The sequence below is a fragment of the Choloepus didactylus genome, chromosome 2, assembly GCF_015220235.1.
Source record: "Choloepus didactylus isolate mChoDid1 chromosome 2, mChoDid1.pri, whole genome shotgun sequence".
NCBI classification, from domain to species: Eukaryota; Metazoa; Chordata; class Mammalia; order Pilosa; family Megalonychidae; genus Choloepus; species Choloepus didactylus.
Genome location: NC_051308.1, coordinates 229,352,620 through 229,379,093, shown reverse-complemented (window position 1 = coordinate 229,379,093; position 26,474 = coordinate 229,352,620). Strand labels below are relative to the sequence as shown.

Here is a 26,474-nt window from a genome sequence, read left to right as displayed (position 1 = left end):
CCTCTCTTAGCTTCTCTCTCTCAGCCTCTGTGAAGCCTTGCTTGTTCTCCCAGGGTGTTTCTCTCTAAGTGTCTGGGGGTCCTCTCTTAGCTTCTCTGGGGCAAACTCTGGACTACATCTCTTAGCTTAGCATCTCCAAATGTCCTTCTGTCTGCATTTCCCAGTGTCTTCAAGCATCTGGGTCTGTGTGGGCTCTCAGCTCTCTTAAGGACTCCAGTAAGCTAATTAAAACCCACCCTGAATGGGCAGGGTTACGTGTCCATGGAACTAATCTAATCAGTTGTCCCACCCACAAGATTGGAATAAATCTGGAGTCCATAACAGCTCCAAACCAGCAGAGCATCTCATTTTTGGAAAGGGAATAACACTATTATAAAAATAATAGCTGTATCCTGTTTAGTAGGATAAAGAGTTGTTTTCCTGTCATATGGGAGATCACATGTGGATAGAAAGATGCACAGGAAGTGAAATAGGCAAGGGTGGTGGTTATCAAGTTATTGCCTCCCAACTCCATATTTACCCTTTTTGCCTCCTCTGTGAAATGGATCTGTACCTTCTAAATATTTTTCCTTAACTGGTTGGCAGTATATTAAACTTTGTGAGTAGAGGGCAGTGGAGAGACAATGTAGGAATAAAGAGTTTTACTTCCTGATTCTGGTGTGCTACAGTAGGACAGCTTCTCTCTGGTGTCTAGCTCCTATAGCACAGATGGCTTCTTTCAGCACTAGAATCCTGTAACAAAGAGCTACTGCGGTACACAGAGACCAGCAGCTTCCCCTAACATACCCCTTGGTGGTTTCCCAGTGGAGGCCTTCAGTGAGATAATGTCCCATGACCAGGTTTCTCCAATATTCCATACGGTGAATTTCCAGGAAATTTCAGAAGAAAGATTTCTAGCAAGTTCCACTGATGTGGTACCATTGGTGGTACCATTGTGAATTCTCCAGATTCAGTGAGTCACAGTTGTTCCCTCTCTCATAAGGTGTTGGTCTTAGCCGTAGGGGTCTTAGCTTTTCCTTGGGTGCTTTAGCTCAGCCATCAGAGAAGCAGCTGCTCCTTACATCTGCTATTTATTTATTCTTTAGAGTTCTCTTTAGTTCTTATTGGCCAACCTCTCATCACTTCAAACCCTTGTTAAATTTAATAATTCTTTAAACTGTCCCTACTGAAATTAGTGCATAGTATTTCTCTCTTGATTAGACTCAGACTATTTAATAATAAGACTATTATCTTATTAATAGGTTGAGTGGTTTATTTCATGCCATGAAATACAAGAATTTCATTTAAATAGTTAATAATGTACTTTGTCACATTTTATTTTTGACTCAAAATTAAACAGGAACAAAGAAAAAATTAAATAGGAATAATTTAGACCACATTTAAACACAGTATTAAGTCCAATACAGACAAGTTAATTTAAATTCCTTAATAGGACTTTTTCCATAATGGTTTGGCAAATTTGTCATTCCTTCTCTGAACATTCTATAGTCTAAACTATCATTAATCAGTCCCTAACCTATAATCACCAGCTTTAACATTATTTTAAGTAAGTTATTCCTAAATTCTTATATTAGTCAATCTCTAAAATGTCTGAAATATGGAAGCCACAATTCAAAATAATGTTATGAAATTAATTTTCATTATCGCGAAGAGTAGCTCTTATGTGTAAATGCTGATAATATCAAACAGCATGGGTCTTGACTCCCTCTGCATTCCAATAAGGGAATTCCTAACTATAGACAACTCTTAAACATAAGGAGAACCAAAAATGCATGTAATGGTAGGTTGGTACAAGCTAAAAAAATCTTAGAAACATCTACATAAAATAGTGTTTCAATGTTCACTGTGCCTATTAATTAGAAATACAGTGAGTTCACTATTCTTTAACAGTTCAGAAATAATTTAAACCTGAAAAATCCCAAGAATCAAAATCAACAACCAAACCAACCAACAAAATTCCACTAATTACTCACACTTTTACACTTTTACAAAAGTCAAAAATAACTACAAACAGAATCAAAAAAGGAGTGGTGGGGGCACGGCACATTTAGAACTAGAGCAAATTAAACATTGAAAAGCAAATCAGTGATACTGGGTTTTTGGTAAAGTAAATCGTACTGTAATTTCTTAAACAATAAAAAGGAAAAGTAAATATCAGTAACAGTTCATTCTTGATTACTCCATAAATGGAATGCATAAAATTTTTAGTATCTACCATTATGGTGAGGTGCCTAAAGCAATGCAAACATGAGAATGCTTAAATTCTGCTTTAGAATTGCAGAAAACCAGATGACTTTTTTTTACAAAGACATTTCTTCTTTCTTACCTGAGGGAGTCCAGGGGACGATGCATGTCCCGGGGGCGTTGCCGCAAGATTCGGATGCCCCTTGGTTATTTCATGTGCTGAATAAGGGGAAGTTGTTGGGGGTACCGGCTGTCTTGCTACTTGCGTTACCTATGATGAAACCAATATTTGGTAAAAGCACTATATTAGAAAGTCAATTTTAAATATATCTGAACTGGCTAATTTTATAAAATTGACTTCTATTCACTTCCACAACTGAAAGTGAAAATAAGTATGAGACTCATTAAAGGCTTAAATTTTCAAAAATGAAAACATTAAGTTGTTAGAAAAATACACATGAATAATTTTATTAATTTTATAAAAGATTCTCCATGCATGATCCCAAAGCCAGAAACATTAAAAGGAAAAAAATATACTAAATGAAAGAAGCCAGACTCACAACTACATACTATATACTTCTTATTTATATGACATTGTGTAAAAGGGACAGAAAAGAGACCAATGGATGATGAGGGGAAGGAGATGACTCCTAAACAGACATAAGCAGATTTTTTTAGGGGTGATGTAACTATTCTGTATCTTAATTATTGATAGTGGGGATTACATGACTCTGTATTTAGTCAAAACTCTTATAACCGTACAATAAAAAGAGTGAACTTTACCGAATGTAAATTAAACCTGAACCAAAAAAGGCAAGTTAACTGTAGTGCACAATCCAACTTCTGTTTTTAAAAGACTACATATAAATATATGTACATGTGCATGATTCTCTCTCTATATATATATATCTATATCTACATAAGTATATATGTATACACAAATATACCCACATACACATAGTATTTAAAAGATCTATAAGGAGATAAAACAAAACAAAGTATCACAGATATTTCATTTTTTTCTTATTTATATTTTCTAATACAATATAATGGTCATGAAAAATAATTAGCAAGTGTTTTTATATAAACACAAATTAAGTTTACAAAATTTTTTGCTGGCAATAAACTGATCTCCAGGCATGATCAATATGAAAACACTTCACTCATGTCCCTTTCCAGAGTCCAGCAACTGACACAAGCTGGCTCCTCCCTCTTATATAATAAACCCAAGACCAGCGCTAATAGTGTGGAAAATCTCAGTGAGTTGGGACAATTCTGCATTCCCCTAATATGAAAGGATACATTCTACGTAGGATTCTTAATTTGGAAGGGAGTCATGAGCCCTTGGGAACTCCAGTGGAAACTACACACCTCTTACAATCATTTGTTAATGAATTAAAAAAAAAAAAAAAAAAAAAAAGAATTATGACAAAAAAACAATTAAAATCAAATTGAAGTACAAAATATATAAAAACATTTGTGAGACACCAGTGTAAGTATTCTATATTAATAAATTAAAAATAAGAACCACACTTCAACAACTACTGTATTTTTGAAGTTGTGATGAGAATAAACCAGTATTTTGATATATCTACAATACCTGTAATATAACACTGCTAATATAAAGGGGTTTGTTATCTACATTCATAAATCAAACAAATGTTAAAGTTCGATTAGATATTTTTTCCATCAAAATTATAAGATTCCATGAATTCTATCACAAATTTAAAAACCAATGTCGAGGCAAAGAGGAAAATAGTCACTCTGTAAATGACATTACATTTTCCTGGAACTCGCTGAATCAGAGGCTCTCAAAAAAATCTACCCCTTGATGATCTAACACTGAGAACTCCTAAATAAACAGACAAAAACACGTAAACATTCAGCAATCTAACCCCAATTCTAAAATAAAATGGACTCACAGAGAATCAAGTAGAGTCAAAAGTTAACAGATTAAAAGACACATAGGTAATTGTACCCCAGTGTTCACAGAAGCACTGTTTAAAATAGCCAAAAGATGGAAGCAACACAAGTGTCTATCAAGTGATAAAGAAACAAAATGTGGTACAAACATACAATGGAATATTACTCTGCTGCAAAATGGAATGAAAATCTGACCCATGCTACAACATGGATGAACCCTGAAGACATAATTCAGAACAAATACTATCATTCCACTTATATGAAATAAATAGGCTATGCAAATCCATAGAGAAAGAATCTAGATTAGAGGTTAACAGGGGCCAGGAAGAAAGGGGGTCAATGAAGAGTTATTGCTTAATGGCTACAGTTTCTGTTTGGGTGACGAAAAAGGTTTAGCAATGGATGATGGTGAAGGTAGAACAATACTGTAAATGAAATTATTATCATTAACAACTGTACACAGAAAAGTGTTACAATGGTATATTTTGTGTTGTGTATGTTACCACAATAAAATTTTTTAAAAAAGAGAGAGGCACAAGTGATACTAAAATATGACCCATCAGTTTCATCCAATCTTTAAAGGGCATAAGGTTTATCATGAAATGGTGGCCATCAGAGCAATTTTTTAAAGGAGAAAAATTAGATTGCTATTTAAACACCTACTTTAGAAAACTAATAACCAGAAATGAATACTACTTAAAAGGAAATTTCTCAACAATAAGGCTTAGAAATATTCTTACTTCAAATGTTTTAGAATTAACTGTTTTCATACTCGACTGAAGAAAAACAGCAAAGTGGAAGTATTTTTTCCCAATTTTTTTTAAATTAGAGAAGTTGTAGGTTTACAGAAAACTAATACAGAAAGCAAAAGGTTCCCATATACCCTCCCCAATACACACACCCCATTATTAATATTTTACATTAGTGTGGTACCTTTGTTACAGTTGATGAATGAATATTTTTATATTTATGGGACCACAGGTTACCTTAGGGTTATTCTGTGTTGTATAGTTCTATGTCTGCTTCTTTAAATTTTTATTCTGGTAACATATATATAACCTAAAATTTCCCATTTGAACCCCTTAGAAATATACAACTCAGTGATGTTAATTACTTTCACAATGTTGCTACATAAAATAAAAATCTCTGATCTTCAATGTGCTCTATTCATTCAAAAAAAAGCTTCTATTATGCATGTGGTACTGCATTAGGCAATACATATTTGCTATATATTAATATCTTTGTCAGGGGAAAAAGGCACAGAAACATCAACTAGAAAATATACAAATAATAGTTAGCAGTGGGGCAGGGCCTCTCGCACTGAGAGTTGTTAAATGTTGGGAGAGAGCCAAGTAATAGCCTTTTATAAGAAAGGTTTGCTGGTTCTTTAATGCAATGAGAATTAACTCAAAGTTCTTAGAAGACAACCCTCATGATTAAAAGTCATAGCTAGCTCCTCAGTATAAAAAAAAATTTATTATGGAGACTTCTGGGAAGATGACAGACTAGGAGAGACAGAACAAAATTCTCCAAGAAAAACACTAGATAATGGACAAAAAGTGCTCCAGAACAACAGTTCCAGGGTGCCACTGGCTGGGCAGAGACACACAACAGCAGATTTGAAGAGGAAGACGAAAGAATTAGCAAACTAGAGGACAGATTGATGGAATGCAAAAGCACAAAAGAATAAATGGTGAAAAAAAATTGGAAACTTTGAAATGGATCTCAGGGAAATGATGCACGAACTGCACAAATACAAGAAACACTGGTGTGCCAGAAGGTGAAGAGAAGAGTAAAGGGCCAGGAAGAGTATTCGAAGATACTATTGGATAAAACATCCCAAGCCTTCTAAACAACATAAATATGCAAATCAAAGACGCCAACGAATTCCAAATAGAAAAAATCCAAATAAATCCTTTCTGAGAAATAGTCTGATTTCATTGTGAAATGCTGAAGAGAAGGAGAAAGTTCTGAAAGCAGCAAGGGAGAAGGAAATATATACTAACAAAAGGGACAATTAACCAAGAAGAAATAACAATCAAAAATGTCAGTGCACTCAATCAAGGTGCTCCAAAATACATAAGACAAACACTGGCAAAACTGAAGGAAGCAAAAGACATTTCTACAATAAACATGGGAGACTACAATACACCACTCTTTCCTATAGATAGAACAACCAGACAGGGGACCAACAAAGAAACTTAAACAATGTGATAAACAAATAAGACTTAACAGACTTATATAGAGCATTACATCCCAAATTACCAGGATATACATTCTTCTCTAATGCTCATAGAACATTCTCCAGGATAGCTCATATGCTGGGGCATAAAACAAGCCTCAATAAATTTAAAAATTGAAATTATTCAAAGCACTTTCTCTGCACACAATGGAATGCAACTAGAAGTCAATAATCATGAAAGAACCAGAACATTCACAAATATCTGGAGGTTAAACAACACACTCCTAAACAATGAGTAAGTCAAAGAAGAAATTGCAAGAGAAATCAGTAACTATCTAGAGACAAATGGAAACAAGAACACTGCATATCAAAACCTAAGGGATACAGTGAAGGCAGTGCTGAGGGGAAAATTTATAGTTCTAAATGCATACATTAAAAAGGAAGAAAGAGCTAAAATCAAAGAATTAAGGGAACTGCTGAAGAAGCTTGATAATGATCAGAAACTTACTCTAAAGCGAGTTTAAGAAAAGAAATTAACAAAGATTAAGGCAAAAATAAATGACACGGAGAACAAAATAAACAATAGTATGAATAAAACCAAATGCTGTTTCTTTGAGAAGAAGAACAAGATTGACAAACCCTTAGCTAGACTGACAAAGTTAAAAAGAGAGAAGACCCAAATAAACAAAATCTTAAATGAGAGGGGGGACATTACTGTGGATCCCAAAGAAATTTTTAAAATCAAAAAAGGGTATTATTAACAACTACATGCCAAGAAGCTAGACAATTTAGAGGAAATGGATAATTTCCTGGAAACACAGCCTAGCCTGACCCAAGAAGAAAGAGAAGACTTCAACAAACCAATCACAAGTAAAGAGATCCAATCAATCATCAAAAAAACTCCCTACAAATAAAAGCCCAAACTGGCACCATTCCTGCTCAAACTCTTTCAGAAAACTGAAGAAAATGGAACACTACCTAACTCATTTTATGAAGCTAACATCACTCTAATACCAAAACCAGATAGAGATGCTACAAGAAAGGAAAACTACAGGCCAATCTCAATATTGAATATAGATGCAAAAATTCTTAACAAAATGCTTGGAAACTGAATCCAAAAGTACATTAAAGAAATCATACCCCACAACCAAGTTGGGTTCATTCCAGGCATGCAACGGTGGTTCAACATAAGAAAATCAATTAATGTAATAAAACACATTAACAAATCAAAAGGGAAAAATCAAATGATCATCTCAATAAATGCTGAAAAAGCATTTGACAAAATTCAGCATCCTTCTTTGATAAAAACCCTTCAAAAGGCAGGAATTGAAGGAAACTTACTCAATGCTATAAAGGACATATATGAAAACAGCAGCATAGTACTCAATAGTGAGAGACTGAAAGCCTTCCCCCTAATATTGGGAATGAGACAAGGATGCCTGCTGTCACCACTATTATTCAACACTGTACTATAATTTCTAGATGGAGCAACCTGACAAGACAAAGAAATAAAAGGCATCTAAACAGGAAAGGAAGAAGTAAAACCGTCATTATCTGCAGATGACATGATCGTATATTTGGAAAATCCTGAGAAATTGACAACACAGTTACCTGAGCTAATAAACAAATTCAGCAAATTGGCAGGATACGAGATTAATGCACAAACGTCAGTAATGTTCCTACACACTAGAAATGACCTAAATGAAGAAACACTCAAGGAAAAAATATCTTATCAGCACTAGACTAATACTAGGGATGAATAATTAGTGGCTAATAAGAGCTCTCAGATGATTTATGTTATGATAATTGTTTAAAATTGAGAGTGATGATATTGTACAACTAAGTGAAGATAATGTGAGATATTGATTGTTTATCTTGGAAAGAACATATGCTATGTGAAACTAGAAACCCCCCACTTAATGACTCAAGCCCTCAATCTTGAAGCTTCCTCTTGTGAAACTTCAGGCTCTAAATGGGAGGCTAAGCCTTCCTATAATTCTGCCTAAGAGGCAGCTCCAAAGAACCTCTTTTCTTGCTCAGATGTGGTCTCTCTCTCTAAGCCCAAATCAGCAAATAAATTCATTAACCTCCCCCTTATGTGGGACAGGACTCCCAGGGGAATGATCTCCTTGGAGATGTGGGACACAACTCCCAGGAACGAGCCTGATCCTGGCATCAAGGGGCTGAAAATATCTTCTTTACCAAAAGGGAGGAAAGAAAGGTAATAAAAAAAAAAAAACAAGGTTACAGTGACTAAGAGATTTCAAATAAAGTCCACAGGCTATCCTGGGGGTTTCTCTTTTGCAAGCTCCAGCTAGATACCCCAAATGGTGACAGTGTGCCATGCCTTACCAACAGTAGTCCAGAAATAACTGGGTCCCTATCTGAGAGTCTATAAAAGATTCACTCACTAAGTTTTATCTCTCAGAAACTGAAATTCAGAGTATTCCTGTGCCAGACAAGTCCTAAAACCCAAGAGGCAACGGCCTCTTTAAGAACAATAATCAGATGCAGCCTCCTTCCCCATAATGTCAACACCCCCTTTCAATATGAACAAGTTAGGGTGGTCACTGCCTAGACACCCATGAAGACTGAGAAAGTGACTAAACGAGAAGAAAGGGTAGCAATAGACAGGGTAGGAGTTCACAAAGGATTACAAATACTGAAACTTTATATACCTATTTAGACGCTAGGGTATTAGAATAGCTAGGAAGAAAAAAACTGAAATGGTATTATCATAACCTGTAACATTCTTTGAAATATGCTCTACAGCTGTTCATTGAATTATGCTCTGAATGTTTTCACCTTTCTGTATACATATCTTATATTTCACAATAAGGAAAGAACTGAAACTGTGGAACTGTAACCCATAATATTTTTTGAAATTACCTATACAGTTGCTTGTTCAGCTGTACTTTCTTTATACTTTTTGTATATATGTTATATTTTATAATAATGGAAATAACTGAAATTGTGGAACTGTAAAAATAACATTCTTTGAAATCTGCTAATTACTTGTTAAATCATACTTTAAAAGTTTTCACGATTATTATATATGTTAAAATTCACAAAAGAAAAAACATATAAAAATCAGTATTATTAAATTATAAAAAATTATTTAAAAGTTAGTATTATTAAAGTTATTTCCCAAAGAAATGGCACAAGGCTAATGGCACAAGGGCTAATGAAGCACTTGGTGATAAAAAGATCAAAGTTACTTCAAACTTTAAGCATCTTTTTTCAAAATACTCCTAAGTTAATGTTTATTGACTCTTCAACTCTCTGGCTAAGGCTCCTTTTCTCTAAGCTATTCCGTTTCAGGTCATGCTATTGTAATCCACCACCTTTATGGTGGCTCACAAGAAATTTTCAAAGAAAGAAAGAAACATGCTTTGCCATTATTTCAAAGATACTGCTAACATTTCAATAATGAAGGCAGAAAGCAGACATAAAAAATAGCTAATTATGACAACTACTAAACCACTTCCAAAGCTAAAAAGATTTTCTCTGTTTTCTAACATAATATTAATCCCAAGCAAAATTAATCAACCATCTCTTAGAGTGCAGTGTATGTACTCTATTTAAATTTTAAAGATAATGTCCCAGAAGCTTTTTAAGTCAGTCAAAGGATTTCATTCAAAGATTAGTTATTATATTTTGCATTGGCAATACTGCAGAGCTTCCAGAATTCGCATTCATTTGCTGGTGGAAATGTAAATTTGTATAATCACTTTGGAGAACAACTTGACATTATGTAGTAAACTTGAAGATATGCATACCCTATGACTCAACTATCCAACTCCTCAGTACACATTCATGAGAAACTAATGAAAATGTGTACCAGGGTAACATGTGCAAGAATGTTCACAGTTGTATTATTAATAACCAAAACTTGGAAATAACCCACTGTCCCTCACAGGAGAATGGATAATTATGAAATATCCTTCTAAAATAAATGGAAAGGAAAAGTAGAAAAATACACCACAACTGCAATGAATCTTAACAACAGTGTGCTAAAGACACAGAATATATACAGTGTGATTCCACTTATAAAAAGTTCCAAAAGAAGTAAAATTAACTAAATCTTCAGTTTAGAGATGTATAAATGGGTAATAACGCTGTAAATAAGAGCAGGGAAATTTTTAAAAAGGCAAACATCTGAAAAGGAACAGGGAGTTTTGACCAGGAAAGGCCACATGACGTTTAATGTTTTTACTTGGAAGGTGATGCATTATGTTTTCAATTAATAATTATTTGTTAAATTCTACTTTTATGTTTTATATACTTTCATATCTTTATGTTATTATAATATACTCCCACAACCCCCCAAAAGACTAGAGACCAAACTACTGAACACATGGGCAAAATATTAAACATTAACTACATTGTTGTCCTGCAGAATAGCAAGAATATAAAAAGAAAAATACTGCTGCAATATTAAATAATACCTATAAAATTTTGATTTAGTGAAAATTTTAGCTAGCTAGTTAATATTCATTCAAGATTTCTACCTAAAGATAATCTCCCATAAAATTAAGTCATCAGGTATAGGATATAGCACTTGTTTATTTAGAACCAATTTTAAAATAATAAGAATAAAAAATGTATAAATTAAATTTTCCTTTAATTTAAACATAATCTTTCTTTGATGACTCCAGAGCAAGGGGTTGAAAATACCAGGCAAGAAACACATGGGACAGTTTACAGGCCAGGTGTAAAAAACTAGGGAGTAGAACTACAAAGAAATGGAGATAATGTCCCCTGCAAATAGGGCAGTAGATACTCAACTACTGAACAGTAGCCTATTGCTTTCAGGCTCCCAATTTTCAAGGGAAACCAAAAATTTGAATTCTTATATAAAATTTTCCTAATTTCCAAAACACTACTCAAGTCAAATAAAACACATCTGTATACTAGGTACCATCAGCCAGTGTACAAATCCAGCCCTAGGGGTACTCTCATGACCACAACCAAATATAAAATTTCTATTTTAAGAAAATTCTCATATGCAGACTTGATTGTTTCAACATTAAACAAATAGGAATTGACTAAATACAATGAAAATGTTAAATATTTTATATATAAATATACATATAAAGTAGTATACTTTATTGTATTTTATAATTATATATATGCAATACAAACAATATATGCATAGTACTTTTTAAAAAGTAACAAATCATTACTAAAAGGTGTCACAACAAAGGAAAGCTCCAGGATCCCAATCAAGTAACATTAATTATTTTAGCAACAAATGATTCATATAAAGGTAAATGACACATGGTTTATGTTTGGGAAGCCACTCCTTACTTTTTTATCCCAAGATAAAAGTTTATTTAGTGAGGTCATCTAAAAAGACTCCAACAGCTGCAACTCTGACATGAAAATGTCCCAGTTCAATTTGGAGTAGCTTGGAAAGATTCCAAAGATTTTCCTTACTTGGCTAATTTGAATACCTGATATTTCTCAAGCAATAGAATGAATAAACAAGTTTTCCTTCCTCATTGGTTTTTCATAACATCCTACTTCTACCTAAAGATAATTTATGTAATATTTGTAACATATGTAATATATACAGATATTAGGAGATAAATAAAAGCTGGCCTACTCAAGTAAAAGGAGCACTGAAGTGGATACTAAAAGAATTTTACTTAGTTTGGTGACATTGTTCAAATTCTCTCTTGCATAATCACAGCCAAACCCAACTACCACCATTAAGAAGGAAGGTATGAGAAAAAAAATTACTTTCTTCTTTGCTCTATTCTTAACTACACTCATTCAAGTGTTTTTGAACTAAAAAAAAAAATGAGGAAAACAAAGTCAAATTCGTATGATTCAAGTAACAGTGAAATACTCAAGCAAATGAGAGCTGTATATATTTTTTCTATAATGGACCCTATTAGCACTAGGTTCAATTCAAAGGATTGCTTATTTTTTCATATTTAATAACTGGCCAATGAAAACAAGAGAAAAAGACTACCTGTTTTTTCAATGATTAATATTTTACTGCCTATTTCATATAAGGCACTGTGCTAGCAAGGTGAGATAAAAATTAAAAAAAAGAACTTTTCCCCTACAAAAAGTTTAGGTATAAAAAGTAACAAACACTGGAATATCTGTGACTCCTTGGGGCTAGATGGCAAACTGTGGTAAGCAGAATTCTAAGAAAGTCCTCAATATTCTTGTGCCTGGTATATATTTACCCTGTATCATGCCCTCCTCTTGAGAATAGATGCACCAGTGAATATGAAGGGATAATATTCCTGTGGTTAGGTTACTAATGAGTTGACTTTGAGTTAATAAAAAGAGTGATTATCCTGGGCAGGCCTGGCATTATCAGGCAAGCCTTTTAGAAGCCAGTGAAGCATCCGAGTTGCTCTCCTGTTCATTTTGAAGATGAAGCAAACAAACATGTAGCAACAAACTGAGGGCAACCTCTATGAGCAAAGCACAACCCCCGACCAACAGCCAGCAAGAAAACAAGGACCTCAGTCCTACAATCTCGAGGAATTAAATTCTTCCAATAACTTGAATGAATATTCAAGTGGAGCCCTTGCATTACACGAGATTGCCAACACCTTAATATAGCTTGTTGAGGGCTTCAGGAGAGGACCCTGTAAACCAGTGCCCAGACTCTTGACCAAAAAACCTGAGATAATAAATGAGTGCTCTTTAAAGTTCCTACATTTGTGATGATTAGTTCTGCAATAAAAGAAATTTAATGCAAAACTGACACCAAAAACTAGGGGGAAAACTTACATGGTAGAGAGAGAGAGCAACAGGAAAAATACCTTGAGGTCTTGAAAAGTTCAAGGAACAGAAGAAGCCCATGTGATTAAAGTGTTATCAGTGAAGGGGTGGGTAGTATATCATAAGGCTAAAGAGAGATGTTAGGAGGAGCTATATTACTTAAGGCCTTAGAGGCATGGTAAGGCCCCTGGATTAGAGTTCCATTCTAAATAGAGTGGGAAGCCGTTCTAGTTTGCTAACGCTGCCGGAATGCAAAAAACCAGAGACAGATTGGCTTTTATAAAAGGGAGTTTATTTGGTTACACAGTTATAGTCTTAAGGCCATAAAGTGTCCAAGGTAACACATCAGCAACCGGGTACCTTCACTGGAGGATGGCCAATGGTGTCCAGAAAACCTCTGCTAGCTGGGAAGGCATGTGGCTGGCATCTGCCACATGGTTTCAACATGGCTTTCTCCCAGGATGTTCCTCTCTAGGCTTCAGTTCCTCAAAAATGTCACTCTTAGTTGCATTTGGGATATCTGTCCTCTCTCAGCTTCTCTGGAGCAAGAGTCTGCTTTCAACGGCCGTCTTCAAACTGTCTCTCATCAGCAGCTCATGTGCTTTCTTCAAAGTGTCCCTCTTGGCTGTAGCTCCTCTTCAAAATGTCACTCACAGCTGCACTGAGTTCCTTCTATTTGTCAGCTCATTTATATGGCTCCACTGATCAAGGCCCACCCTGTATGGGTGGGGCCATGCCTCCATGGAAATATCTCATCAGAGTTATCACCTATTCAGTTGGGTGGGGTGCATTTCCATGCAAACAACCTCATCCAAATATTCCAACTTAATCCCCACCAATATGTCTGCCCCACAAGACTGCACCAAAGAATATGGCCTTTTCTTCGGGGACATAATACAGTCAAACCAGCACAGAAGCTATTAGAAATTTTAAGCAGGGGCTGGACCAGATCTTTTGATTTCCAAAGATCACCTGGTTGCTTTATGGGGAAGAAAGAACTGAAGAGTGCAAGAATGGAAGCACAGAGACTAATTAAAAGGCTATCAATAGTCTAGGCCCAAAAAGATGGTGGCTTAGAACACAGTAGTAACAATGAACATGAAAAGAAGTTGACTAATTTGGGTTGTATCTTAAGGCAGAGCCAAGGAAACTTGCTATTGTTTTGTTAGAAGGAAAAGGACAGAAAAGAATCAAAGATTCATTCACTCACTCCTTCAACACAAATTTATTGAGAATGAACTCTGTGTCAGGTATCGTTCTAGGCATGTGTGCTACATTAGTGAGTAAGAGACTTAAATCCCTGCCTTCATGAAGATTTCATTCTAGCTGAAGGAAATAAAATAAATAATAGATAAAAATCTTAATGCCTGATCATTTACTATACAATTTGTAAAGTCACAATTGGGTTAATCCCTCTACCAGGAAACAGGCCACAGAGTACAACACAGCACCTCTGCAAAGAATCTTACCAGCGAGTGTCCTTTAGCTAGGTTCAAAGAGTCCTTGAACCCCCTTGAAACTGTGGTTAAAAAAAAAAAAAAAAAAAAAAACTAAGTTTGTATGTTCATTGTTCAGCAAAGTAGATTTTAAGCGTTCATCAGATTTTCAAAGGAATCCTCATTCCATAAAAGATAAGAGACACTGAGTATTGCTTTTTACCAACCATTAATTGTGAGAATCCAACAAAATGAGGGCAGCTTCCTATGAGGAAAAATTGACAAAACTTTTCAATTTTAAAAATTGAAATATTTAAAAATGCAATATTTCACATGAGCGACAAAGTCAGACAGACCTACATTCAAATATATAACTTCTCTGAGCCCTTTTATACAAAAAAGAAGACTGTCGTAAGTATAAAACAATATACTGCACGTACGGCACTTAGCACAGTGACTGACACACAATAATCACTCAAATGTTTAGGGTCCACCTTGAGTTCAAGCCCAGCCTCTACCACTTGGGCTGGATAATCTTGGGCAGAATACTTCACCTCAGTGCCTACCTATTTCCCCAACTAATAAAGGGCAATATAATTTTATCTACCATATACATATGTATGACAAAAACTAACCAAATGAGGTCAGAGGAGTGTATGTATACACATTTGGTCAATTTTTACATACATGACTCATTGCATTATGGAGCAGTATTCTCATCCTCCACCTAAAGGGCTTTAACTCTGGGATCATGTTCACTTATCTCCATTTCTAGTAAGATGCAGCCCAAACGTTCTCCCCGTCTGCATTCTATGGCTTCACAGAGGAATCCATCATAGAGAATCTTTATAGAGAATCTGTCTCTCTTCAACAGTTATATCAGTGCTCCACTTCTTCATGTAGTTCTGCTTAATAAGAAAAATCACAAAAAATATACTAATGATTGTTGCCACCTATTTACATATAACTGCTCCAATTTATATAACCATCAATATCCCCTCACTTTCCCACATGTACTTAAAATGGTAATTCCTATAATGTATCACCATCTGCCTGGTAAATGAGAACTCTAAAAGACAAGGATCATGGTATCACTACTGCTTTTCCATATCATCTAACACAAAACCTTACACACAGCTATCATTCAATAAACACTTAGGTATTTAAGTTTGCCATATCTCCAATGTCTAGGTCTGAATAACAAGCTCCAAATGGCCAGGAGCTTTTGCAATTGTTTTGTATATACAATACCAAAGAAAATTAATGGCAAACATTTGAACTATTAAAACCAATAAATAAATTTGTTCTCTATTTAGAAATAAAAGGCAATGTACGAAAAAGGATTGGGTCTAATTAAAAGATGTATCTCCTAAAAAACAAAAAAAAACAATTGTAGCAACATCTGATCTTCATAAATATTTGATGATACTGACTATGAGGTTTATGTAAAGAAAGGAGGGTGATGTTTATACTTGGCAAAATGAGATTTTTTTTAAAAGTAAACTTTCTGAAGAGGTTACTTAAAGGAACAAATGATGAAATATACTCAATCTTAGAAATCTTATTTACTTGTTTAAAAAATTCAATATAAATTCTTTAAAAATCAGGGCTCCTAAGAGTCACCCTCAGAGAACCTCTTTTCTTCCTCAGATATGGCCTCTCTCTCTAAGCCAACTCTGCATGTAAACTCACTGCCCTCCCCACTATGCGGGACGTGACTTCCAGGGATGTAATTCTCCCTGGCAAAATGTGACATGACTCCTGGGGATGAGCCTGGCCTGGGCATCACGGGATTGAGAAAGCCTTCTCGGATCAAAAGGAGAAAGAAAAATGAAACAAAATAGTTTCAGTGGCTGAGAGATTTCAAATAGAGTAAACATGTCATTCTGGAGGTTATTCTTTTGTATTATATAGATATCTCTTTTTAATTTTTAATGTATTAGAATAGCTAGAAGGAAATAACTGAAACTTTTTAAGTGTAATCCAGTAGCCTTGATTCTTGAACATGACTGTATAACTATATAGCTTTTTCAGTGTGACTGTGCAATTGGGAAGACCTTGCGACTGATACACCCTTTACCCAGTGTATGAACAGATGGGCAAGAAAACAAAGACAAAAAAAATAAATAAATAATAGGGGGAGATAAGGAGTACGGGTTGTTTTGAGCATTCTGTTTCATTTTTCTTATTTTTTTCTTTTTGGAGTAATAAAAATGTTCAAAAATTGACTGTGGTGATGAATGCCCAACTATATGATGATGCCGTGCACACTTTGGATGATGATTGGTATGTGAATATATCTCTATAAAATTGCATTAAAAAAAAAAAAAACCTTATCAGCTCTAGAAAAGAGGTTACCAGAATGAGGTGGGGATAGGGAATGGGAAGTTAAAGCTTAAGATATACAGGGTTCCTATTTGTAATGATGGAAATGTTTTGGTAATGAATGGTGGTGATGGTAGCACAACATTGCGAACGCAATTAACTGCACTGAAATATATATCTGAATGTGATTAAAAGAGAGAAAATGTTAGATTGTATATATGGTAACCTAAATTAAACCATGGACTTTAATCGCATAATTATAAAAAGGTGCTATCATCAATTGTAACAAATGTTCCACATCAGCACAAGGTCTTGGTGGTAAGATGGTACATGGGAATCCTGTATTTTATGCTTGGTTGTTCCATAAATCTCCTAATTCTCTAAGAAAAAAATTCAATCAATCAATCAATTAATACCACCACCACTACCAAAAGAAAAAGTCAGGGCTTAGATTCTGCTGACTACACTATATTAAAAATTTGGGAAAATGGAAAATTGCAAGCCACAATTTTTTACTACTAGTTCAATATTATTTTTAGAACTTCAGGGAAAAATTTAAGGCCACTATGAAAAGCCCCTTTGCATGTACTGACTGAATCAGGGTAGAATTACTACAGATCCACTTACCAGACCAATGCCACTAAGATTTGTGAGGAAAAAGGATTATGAGGTTTAATTACAGTTTTTAATTGCTAAAATAAAAATACATATATACAGAGTAAAAGAAGTAATGTGCCCCCATCAACCCCTGATCCCTCTCCATTCCCTAGTGGTAAACATCTAATAATGGTCTGATATACACTCACCTAAATTTTTTCTGTACGTTTACAAATGTTTATTTTATATATAAATGTAATCATGCAACAATTATTATTCAGTGATACGTTTTTCCGTCACTTATCAATATATCTGAGACCTTTCCATGTCAAAAGACATGTCAACTTTATTCATCTAAATGGCTTAATAGAAGCCCATGGTGTAATATAGCTACATTCTTTGTAACCATTAATTTTTAAAAGGCTAACTTTTTAAATCAAAAGGACTGTATCACCTACTATTTTTCAGAGCCAAACATGTATGCATTTCTTAATACTGTGTTTTGCAAATATCCATTAACATAAATAAGAATAGCTCAAAAAACTCTGGGAAGCCAGTTTTGAAATATCAAAAATCAATTTACATTCAATAAAGATGCTTAATAGGTAGTACAATGATAATTCATAAACAATTAGTAATGAATAATGGATTGAATATTTTAAAAGTGTTAAAAGAAATTTCCAAGGACTTTGAAAATGAGTTAGTTGGTATTTACCATTTGTCTAATAAACTCATTTCACTCCCTTTCATCATATTTCTTGAGAGTAGGCTTACCTTGACAAACACTACCACCCACCATACGTTAGATGTAACAGTTTCCTAAGTGCAACTGATTGATTTTCTATAATAGTTAATGAAATTCATATGAGATACACAGAGTAAACAGAAAATTCACCTTACTTGATATAGTGGCCAAAATAAATGACTGATCTAATGTACAAAACATGCTAGCCCATATAATCCAATATAATCCTGATGTTCCACAGAAGGTTCCACGGATAACTATGCACTGCTACCTTCTATAAAACCTGTAATGAAAAGCACTGGGAGCTGTTTTCCAAATGTTACGTTCCTTTAAGAATCAAAGACAAAAAAAAAAATATTTGATAAAAATAAGGTGACAATCTACAGTTGCAGTAACACCTGTGCAACAGTATAAAATTATACTATTTATATAAAAAGTATTTGTATGGAATTATTAAAAATAAAGCAATGTTTCTAACAACAGGGCAATGGCACAATAAAAAGCGGAAATATTTTTAAATGTTAAGAGTTTTTGGTAAATGTTCAATAGACAAGTCTTTTTTCCTCCTAATTTTTAAAGTTTTCTATGATGTACATACATTATTTTATTAAAGGAAAGAGTTTACTTTTTATTTTAATAGTTACACATTCCATAGATTGCCTTGTCCAATAAGTATTTATAATGAACAGTAAAGTGTTAAAAGCCACCTTACCAAAATGAAAAAACAAAAGCATTTTTTCTAACACCACATTAAGCTTGTTCAGATTTAGTTTAAATGAATGTTAAGAGCAGTTTTATCTAACATCCTAGTTGTAAGAGTAGTAAAAGTATTGGTGATAGTAAATGAATTTATCTGATTCAACCTTCATAATGACCTCCTGAGGTATGTACTATAACCCATTTTATTCATGAGGAAGGAAACTGAAATACAACAAAGGTCAAAAGATACAAACATCTGCTATGTGGCAGCACCAGGATTTGAATCCATTTGGTCTGATTCCAGAGCCACTTAGCCACTCTTAACCACTATATATTCTGGCCTCTTAAAATCTATAAAATCCAATTTATCTGCTAACATGATAAACACAAGGGTATTTTTTATAATTTAAATCTTGAAACCCTATTTGAAACTCTCCAAATGTTCCTTCTGTACATCAAATAAAAACCCAAACACATTATTTGAATTTTATAAAATAGGCATAACCTGGACATTTTCAACCTCTATGGCTACACTTTCCAATGTGGTAACCACAAGCAGCTAATTAAATTTAAATTAATCAAAATTTAAAATTCATTTCCTCAGTCGCTCTAGTCACATTTCAAGTCCACAATAGGCATGTTTCTACTGGACAGCAAGGTTTTGAGCCTCCCATCTTGTGCTGTCTTCAGAGCACTAGGCTCTGGTGGTCTGGAGAGCTCCTCTTACCTAAAAGCCTGGGAACCTCTATGACATCTATTTGGAAGGTTCACACTCTTCTTTCCCATCCATGAAGAAAGGGCTGAATCATCATGGTTCAGCCATCACTTAAATGCTACCTTCTCAGGAAAACTTTCAACTCATATCTAAATAGGAATCATCCTGTTATCAATCTTATGCCCCATTTATCTCCATCTAGACATTTTACAATTTTTATAATTCTTTACTTTCATGTGAATGTTTTCCTCCTAGCACCCAGTATAATATATTGTGGATATTCAACAAATAACTGGATGGATAAATGAAAATTAACAATTTTAACTAATTTTAATAATTTTGCCTAATATTTAAAGAAAATCTAAGTTAGGATTTCTCAACAATGGTACTATTTTGCAATGGATAATTCTTTGTTGTGAAGGGCTGTCCTATGCTCTGCAGGATGTTTAGCAGCATTCCTGGCCTCTACCTTCTACATACCAGTAAGACCCACCTGTAGGTGTGACCATCAAAAATGTCTCCCGACATTGCCAAATATCCTCTAGGGGCAAAATCATCCCTAGTTGAGAACCCCTGATCTAGGTAATTAGAAATGACTGGAGAATTCTGAATTGAACAATAAATCAATGCCCAACATTATGAGAATACCTGAATGTGATTTCCATCTTTTACTTAAATTTTCCTCAAATACAAAAATCTTGATTTGTCACTACAGAAAGTATCTTTCATCTATACTATTTTAGAAAGGTGATTATTGTAACAATTTAAATACATACAATCTCCTTATAACCAAATTTCTTTCCCACAAGCAGGAGAACTTCATTTCTTTTTCATAACTGTGATAGTTAAGTTCATCTTGGCTAGTGTCCAGTTGTTTGGTCAAGCAAGCACTTGCCTGTTACTGTAAGGATATTATATTTCAAGGATTTAAATCATCTGTCAGTTGACTGCATTCATGGCTGACTTCATCTACAATCAACAAAGGAGACTGCCTTCAGCAATGAGAGAACTCTCATGCTATCAGGTGAAGGGAGAACTGAGGATTTTAGCAGTCAGAAAAATAATTGCTAGCTCTACGTCAGCCAGCCAGAAGTTCTCTTAGGGAGTTCATAAAAACCTTCATCAGAGTTTTCAACCTGTAATCTGCAATTTGTACTTGCCTATCCCCACAATCACATGAGCCAATTCTTGTAGTAAATCTCATGGTATTTACTTATTTACATACATACATAAATATACATCCACATACATTTAAATATATACCATACCAGCTCTATTTCTCTGGAGACCTTGACTAGTATGATATTCAATTATTCAAAAATACTGAACAAGAAAAAAGATCAAAAGGCTAAGAAAAAAGTCCTTAAAAATACCTAATTATTAAGTTCCCTCCATAACTAAGAAATGAGTATTAATAAACCTTTGCTAATTTTATAAATGAACTATGGCATCATTATTTTATCAATATCAAGCATTCTTCCACATTCTTCAGCTAAGTTTCTCTTCTGTGAATTGTGAAATGTCACTTTTGACCTACCAATTAGCAATGTTTTAAAATGAGAAGACCTGAAGCTGTTAAGATATAATGAATTGGACACACTCCTATAGTGCTAGTAGCAATGTAAGCTACTAAAACTGTACAATCTGTGAAAAATATTAAGAAACTTAAAAACGTATGTATTTTAACCCAATAATGCTTCTTTAGGGATTTTTAGCCTAAGAAAATAATCCTGAATAGAGAAAAAAAATTACACACATATGTATTAAAACATGCATACATGTATGTATGCATATGTACATGGATGTATTTTTTAATTATTTAAAACAGAAAATAAAGAAGAGGGAACTGTTAAGCCAAAGAGGGGTTCACCTCCTTGAGGAGCTACTTAAAATGTTAAAATTATGTTTATGAATATTATGATTAACATGGAAAATCATTTATACAATGATGCATTAAAAAGCTGTCAAATTATAAAATCATTATGATTTACATAATGGTTAATAAAAACCAAAACCTACTATTTGACGGAAAATATAGTATGAACATGAGATTATAATAGCCCTCAGGGTTACTTTATCTTTTCCTTCAGGAATGAACTACTGATACTCAAAAGCACAGGGATGAATCTCAAAAGTAATTACGCTGAGTGAAAAATGCCAAAAAATAAAGGATATACTGTATGATTCAATTCATGTAAAAGTCTAGAAAATGTAAATGAATCCATAGTGACAGAAAGCAGATCAACTACAGGGGGAATGGGAAGGAGTGATTACAAAGGGGCACAAAGAAACATTGGGGACTGATGGATAGCTTCACTTTCTTGATTGGGATGATGGTTTCATGGGAATATATATATATATCAAAACTTACCAAACTGTATACTTTAAATATGTCCACTTTACTGTATTGCAATTAAACCTCAATAAAACTATTAAAAATTAAATATAACTAAATAAGCAGTCAGTTCCACTGCTATATTTACCATAAGCAAAAACAATGGATTGCTATTCTGTACCAAAAGATGGGACAATTAAATGTATTTACATCTTGCTGGACATTATTGCCTAAGTAGTACTGATCAACCCAGGCTAAATTTTGTTTCTTGTAGAGAACTCTCTGCTGACATGTTGGCCTAATCAATCTTTATCAGTACCCTGGAAAAAACCATAAAAACATGATTTTCTAAATAGATGACATAAAGCTACAGGATGTCAGAATCAAGACTTTATAAAAGTATAAGGTGGCTAAAAAGGATCATGTAATTTTATGGGATTCAGGAATAATTTATCCAAATTAAATAATTTTTTCAAATTAAATTATTTATAGGAATATTTCATAAGCAGATAATAAGACAACCCTTCCACATTCTCCCTGAAAATAGACTGCTGCTTCTTGTAGTAAACTAATTTTCCCTGAAGACTTTTTATTAAGTTTATCTCTGCAAGTATGTTAAAAATGCTGACTTAATATCCATAAAAGTTAATTTTTCTAAATAAAATATGTAAGTCAAAACTGTACAATATAGTAAAATACTGTAGTTTATATTTCAGAAGCATGCCAATGTAAGAAGGTTATCAATTAAATATATTTCAAATTAGCTCATGCCTCTTTAGTTTTGTCAATTCTCTTCTACCCTGTAATATATGTTGCTCTTACTAGAAATTTTTAAAATATGTACTTGATTCTTTTTTGTTCATATGTTCCACCATTCTAGCATAATTATGGCTAATGAGGAACAATGACAAAAGTTTCCCACTCATCCCAGAGAAGCGTTCCAAGGACAAATTTGTATAACTGAAATAACCAGGCTAAAACAAGTGACACAAAGGTATTACAAAAGTTGAGTCCAAAAAGTGATGTTCTTTGATTATCAGTAAATAACCTATGGTGAAATGGCTGACATCAGTGCACAGAGCTTGATACCAGATATCAAAAAAGCAAAATTTTTTTATTGTATAATTTTTAAAGAATGGTCAAGAGTCTTTTTGCCTTTCAAGGAAGTTAACCAAGTCAGTGCAAGTGACATATGGGCACCATATGTTGAGGCAGTAGGAGGTGAATTGAGAATTATCCCTTATTTTATAACACAAAATTGTGCTAATGAACCTAGACACTAGAAGAATACTGAATAATACATAATCCTGAGGTTGGGTAAAAGGGAGAGCAAGAACTTCAAAGTTCCTGTTCAACCACCTCTTAGCAATTCAGTTAATAATGTGTACAACAATGTGGTAAAAGTGGGACAAGGATTTAAATTACTAAGAATGGGAACAATTTATCAAAAAGTGGAGACCATCGTATTTTAAGGTAACTTTTTTACAGCCTTTGTCTGTAAATGCTTTGTCCTTCTAGAACAGACAGCATATCTGTTACAACTGACCAAAGGACTACAAACATGGTGGTAGCTTTAAACAGTAAAATTTAAATTTGATCTAAATCAAAAAAATTTTTTTTAAAATCAGCAAGTTCAAAACATATCTTATAAACTTTGTAGTAGGCACTGTGTTGTCATTCACAGACTTCTGATGCTCTTCTCTACAAACTAGCAAGTTCTAAGTTATATGACCTCATTTATGAGAAATCTTAATAACTATCTATTAACTCAGTAATTGCACTTTTGGAAAGTTATTCTACAAAGATAATCCAAAAATCCAAAAAAGCTTTTTTTATTTATAATAGCAAAAATTAGAAACCTAAATGCTTAAAAAACAAACACCAAAAAAAGATTAGATATATTAATTTTTCTCAGCAAAAACCTTGTTCTTCACTCACTATTCATCACCAGAAATAGCACCATTTCACTCAGTTGCTCAAGCTAAGATCCATGACATCATCATCCTTCACTCCTCTTTCTCGCACATAACAAAACTATCATCATACCCTACTGACTCTATTTCTGAGATATAAAACAAATCCCACTACTCATCTATTTTATCACCATGACCTTTGAGGAAGCCACCATCACCCTTTGTCTCTTAACTGGTCTCCCTGCTTCTACTTTACTAACTGTTCACATACTTGTCACCATCATGTCTACTCACCATATAGTTTGTACAGTGATCTTTTAAAAGGAAACCCAGATCTACTGCTCTTAATCCTCCAATGACTTTCCATCATATGTAGATTAAAATTCAAAGTCCTTAGCATGGTAATCTGATACCCCATATATTTCTCTGAAGTCTATCTCTACCTCTCTCTGCTACAGCCACACTGACTTCCCTGCAGTTCTAAGACCAAGTTAAGGACGTTCCTCTCTCTAGGCCCTTGCATCACTGTTCTTTCTACTGGAAATGTTCTTCCCCTAGAAATCTTCAAGTCTTGATACCTCACTTCAGGTTTCTGCTTAAACGCCACCTCTTCAGATACGACTTCCCTTGGGGCACTAGCTATAGTAAGCCCTCCAGTCATTTTCTATCCCTTCATCCTGCCTCAATTTGCATCCTGACACCCATTATCACCCAAGAGTATACAACACACGTTTGTTTATTGCTATTCTATTCCATGAAAATGCAAGCTCTGTGAGAGCTGGGTTTGTTTTGCTCACTATAATATCCCCAAAACCCTGACATACAATATAAGCCTTTATTGTGCCAAACACACAACATAAAACTAATAAATATTTGTTGAACAGTGAGTATGATGGCTAGTTTCATGTACCAACTTGGCCAGGTGATGGTGTCCAGTTGTTTGATTAAGAAAGCACTGGCCTGATTGTTACTATGAGGACTTTTCGTGGACTTAAATCAACAGTGAGTTGATTGCATCTATGGCTTAGTACATCTACAATCCACTGAGGAGATTGCCTTCAACAACAAGAGACGATTCATCCAATCAGTTGAAGGCTTTAAAAGAAGTGATGATTTCAGCAGTTAGAACAGAGAATTTCCATCTCTACTTCAGCCAGCCAGCTTCTCCTGGGAAATTCATCAAAAACCTTCATCAGAGTTCCCAGCTTGCAATCTGCCCTACAGAATTTGGACTTTGTATCCCCACAGTAACATGAGAAATTTTTATAAAAATCTCACAATATTTACAGCTATTTCCTGTCAGTTCTGTTTCCCTAGAGAACCCTGACTAATAAATACAGTAAGTGAAGATTCAGTCCTTATAATGAGACAAGACACAAACATTTATTCCTGAAGAAAGGTTTCAAATGACAAAGGAAAAGCTAATAAAGTGAAAAATTAGGATAAAATATACTATTACAGAAAAAAAAAGACAAAGGAAACTACATTAAAAAATGGTAATAGTAATTCTCTAGAAATCACTCCAAATTACTAGAAATTTTCATGTTCTTCTTTTACTTATTTTTATTTTTGAAAATAATAATTCAGGGGTGAAGGTGTTAGTTAGAAAAAAAAAACTTTTTTAAAGTGTTATGCCTGACAAAAATTATGTTGCCCTTGTGCTAATATGCTTTAAAAAAAAAAACAAACAAAAAAACCTATGGCTACTGACTCTTGAAGACGATTGTATAACAATGTAGCTTACAAGGGGTGACAGTGTGACTGTGAAAACCTTGTGGATCGCACTTCCTTTATCCAGTGTATAGATGGATGAGTAGAAAAATGGGGACAAAACCTAAATGAAAAACAGGGTGGGATGGGGGGGGTGATTTGGGTGTTCTTTTTTTATTTTTTATTGATTCTGATTCTTTCCAGTGTAAGAAAAATGTTCAAAAATAGACTGGGGTGATGAATGCACAACTATAAGATGGTACTGCAAACAGCTGATTGTACACCATGGATGACTGTATGGTATGTGAATATATCTCAATAAAACTGAATTTAAAAAAAAGAAAAGGAAAAAACCACCTATGGCTAAAGGAACTCAGTATCAGAAAAAACTGTTTCAATATGAATTGAAGGTTCACATTTACTAGAATAACCAGGTAATTTATCATCTAAACTGAGTCAATTTTTAGAGTGAAAGGAGATGGAAAAACTAATTGACTGTTTAATTGATCTACAATAGGCATGAACAAGGACTTGACTCGGGCAAACCCAAATAAATGATCATCCTATCCATTCTCTGCACAATACAGTTCTAACTCTTTGGGACCACCTTTAAAGTTCTGAAACTCACCTATCCAATGTCTACTTCTGCTCACTAACCCCCATGCCACAATGGACCGATGACTATTCCATTAACCATGCCTCTGAACTGTCACGTCCTAAGGGAGGTCTCTCCTTCCCTTCCCTGCCTAGTTCTATACCTTCCAGCTTAAGTGTCACTTCTTTACTGAAGTATAGAAGCCTGTTCATTACTCTAATCAAAGGTTCTTTTTTCTTTCTTTTTTTAATTTTTTAACAAATATACATTCCCTCTTCCCCCATTCCCGAGTAACTGCTAATCAGCTTTCTATCTCTATGAATTTGCTATTTCTAGTCATCTGTTATAAGTGACTTCATGCAATT

General features: G+C 34.1%; 1 protein-coding gene across 21 annotated transcripts in view; it reads right to left on the bottom strand.

Moving 5' to 3' along the window:
• Positions 1 to 26,474, bottom strand: part of EIF4G3 (eukaryotic translation initiation factor 4 gamma 3) — a 443,721-nt gene that overhangs the window by 306,287 nt on the left and 110,960 nt on the right. For all 21 annotated transcript variants that reach the window (XM_037828262.1, XM_037828266.1, XM_037828268.1 and 18 more), the window contains one exon: positions 2,327 to 2,455. In XM_037828262.1, coding sequence (XP_037684190.1) covers positions 2,327 to 2,455 — 129 coding nt within the window. The remainder of the gene's footprint in view (positions 1 to 2,326; positions 2,456 to 26,474) is intronic.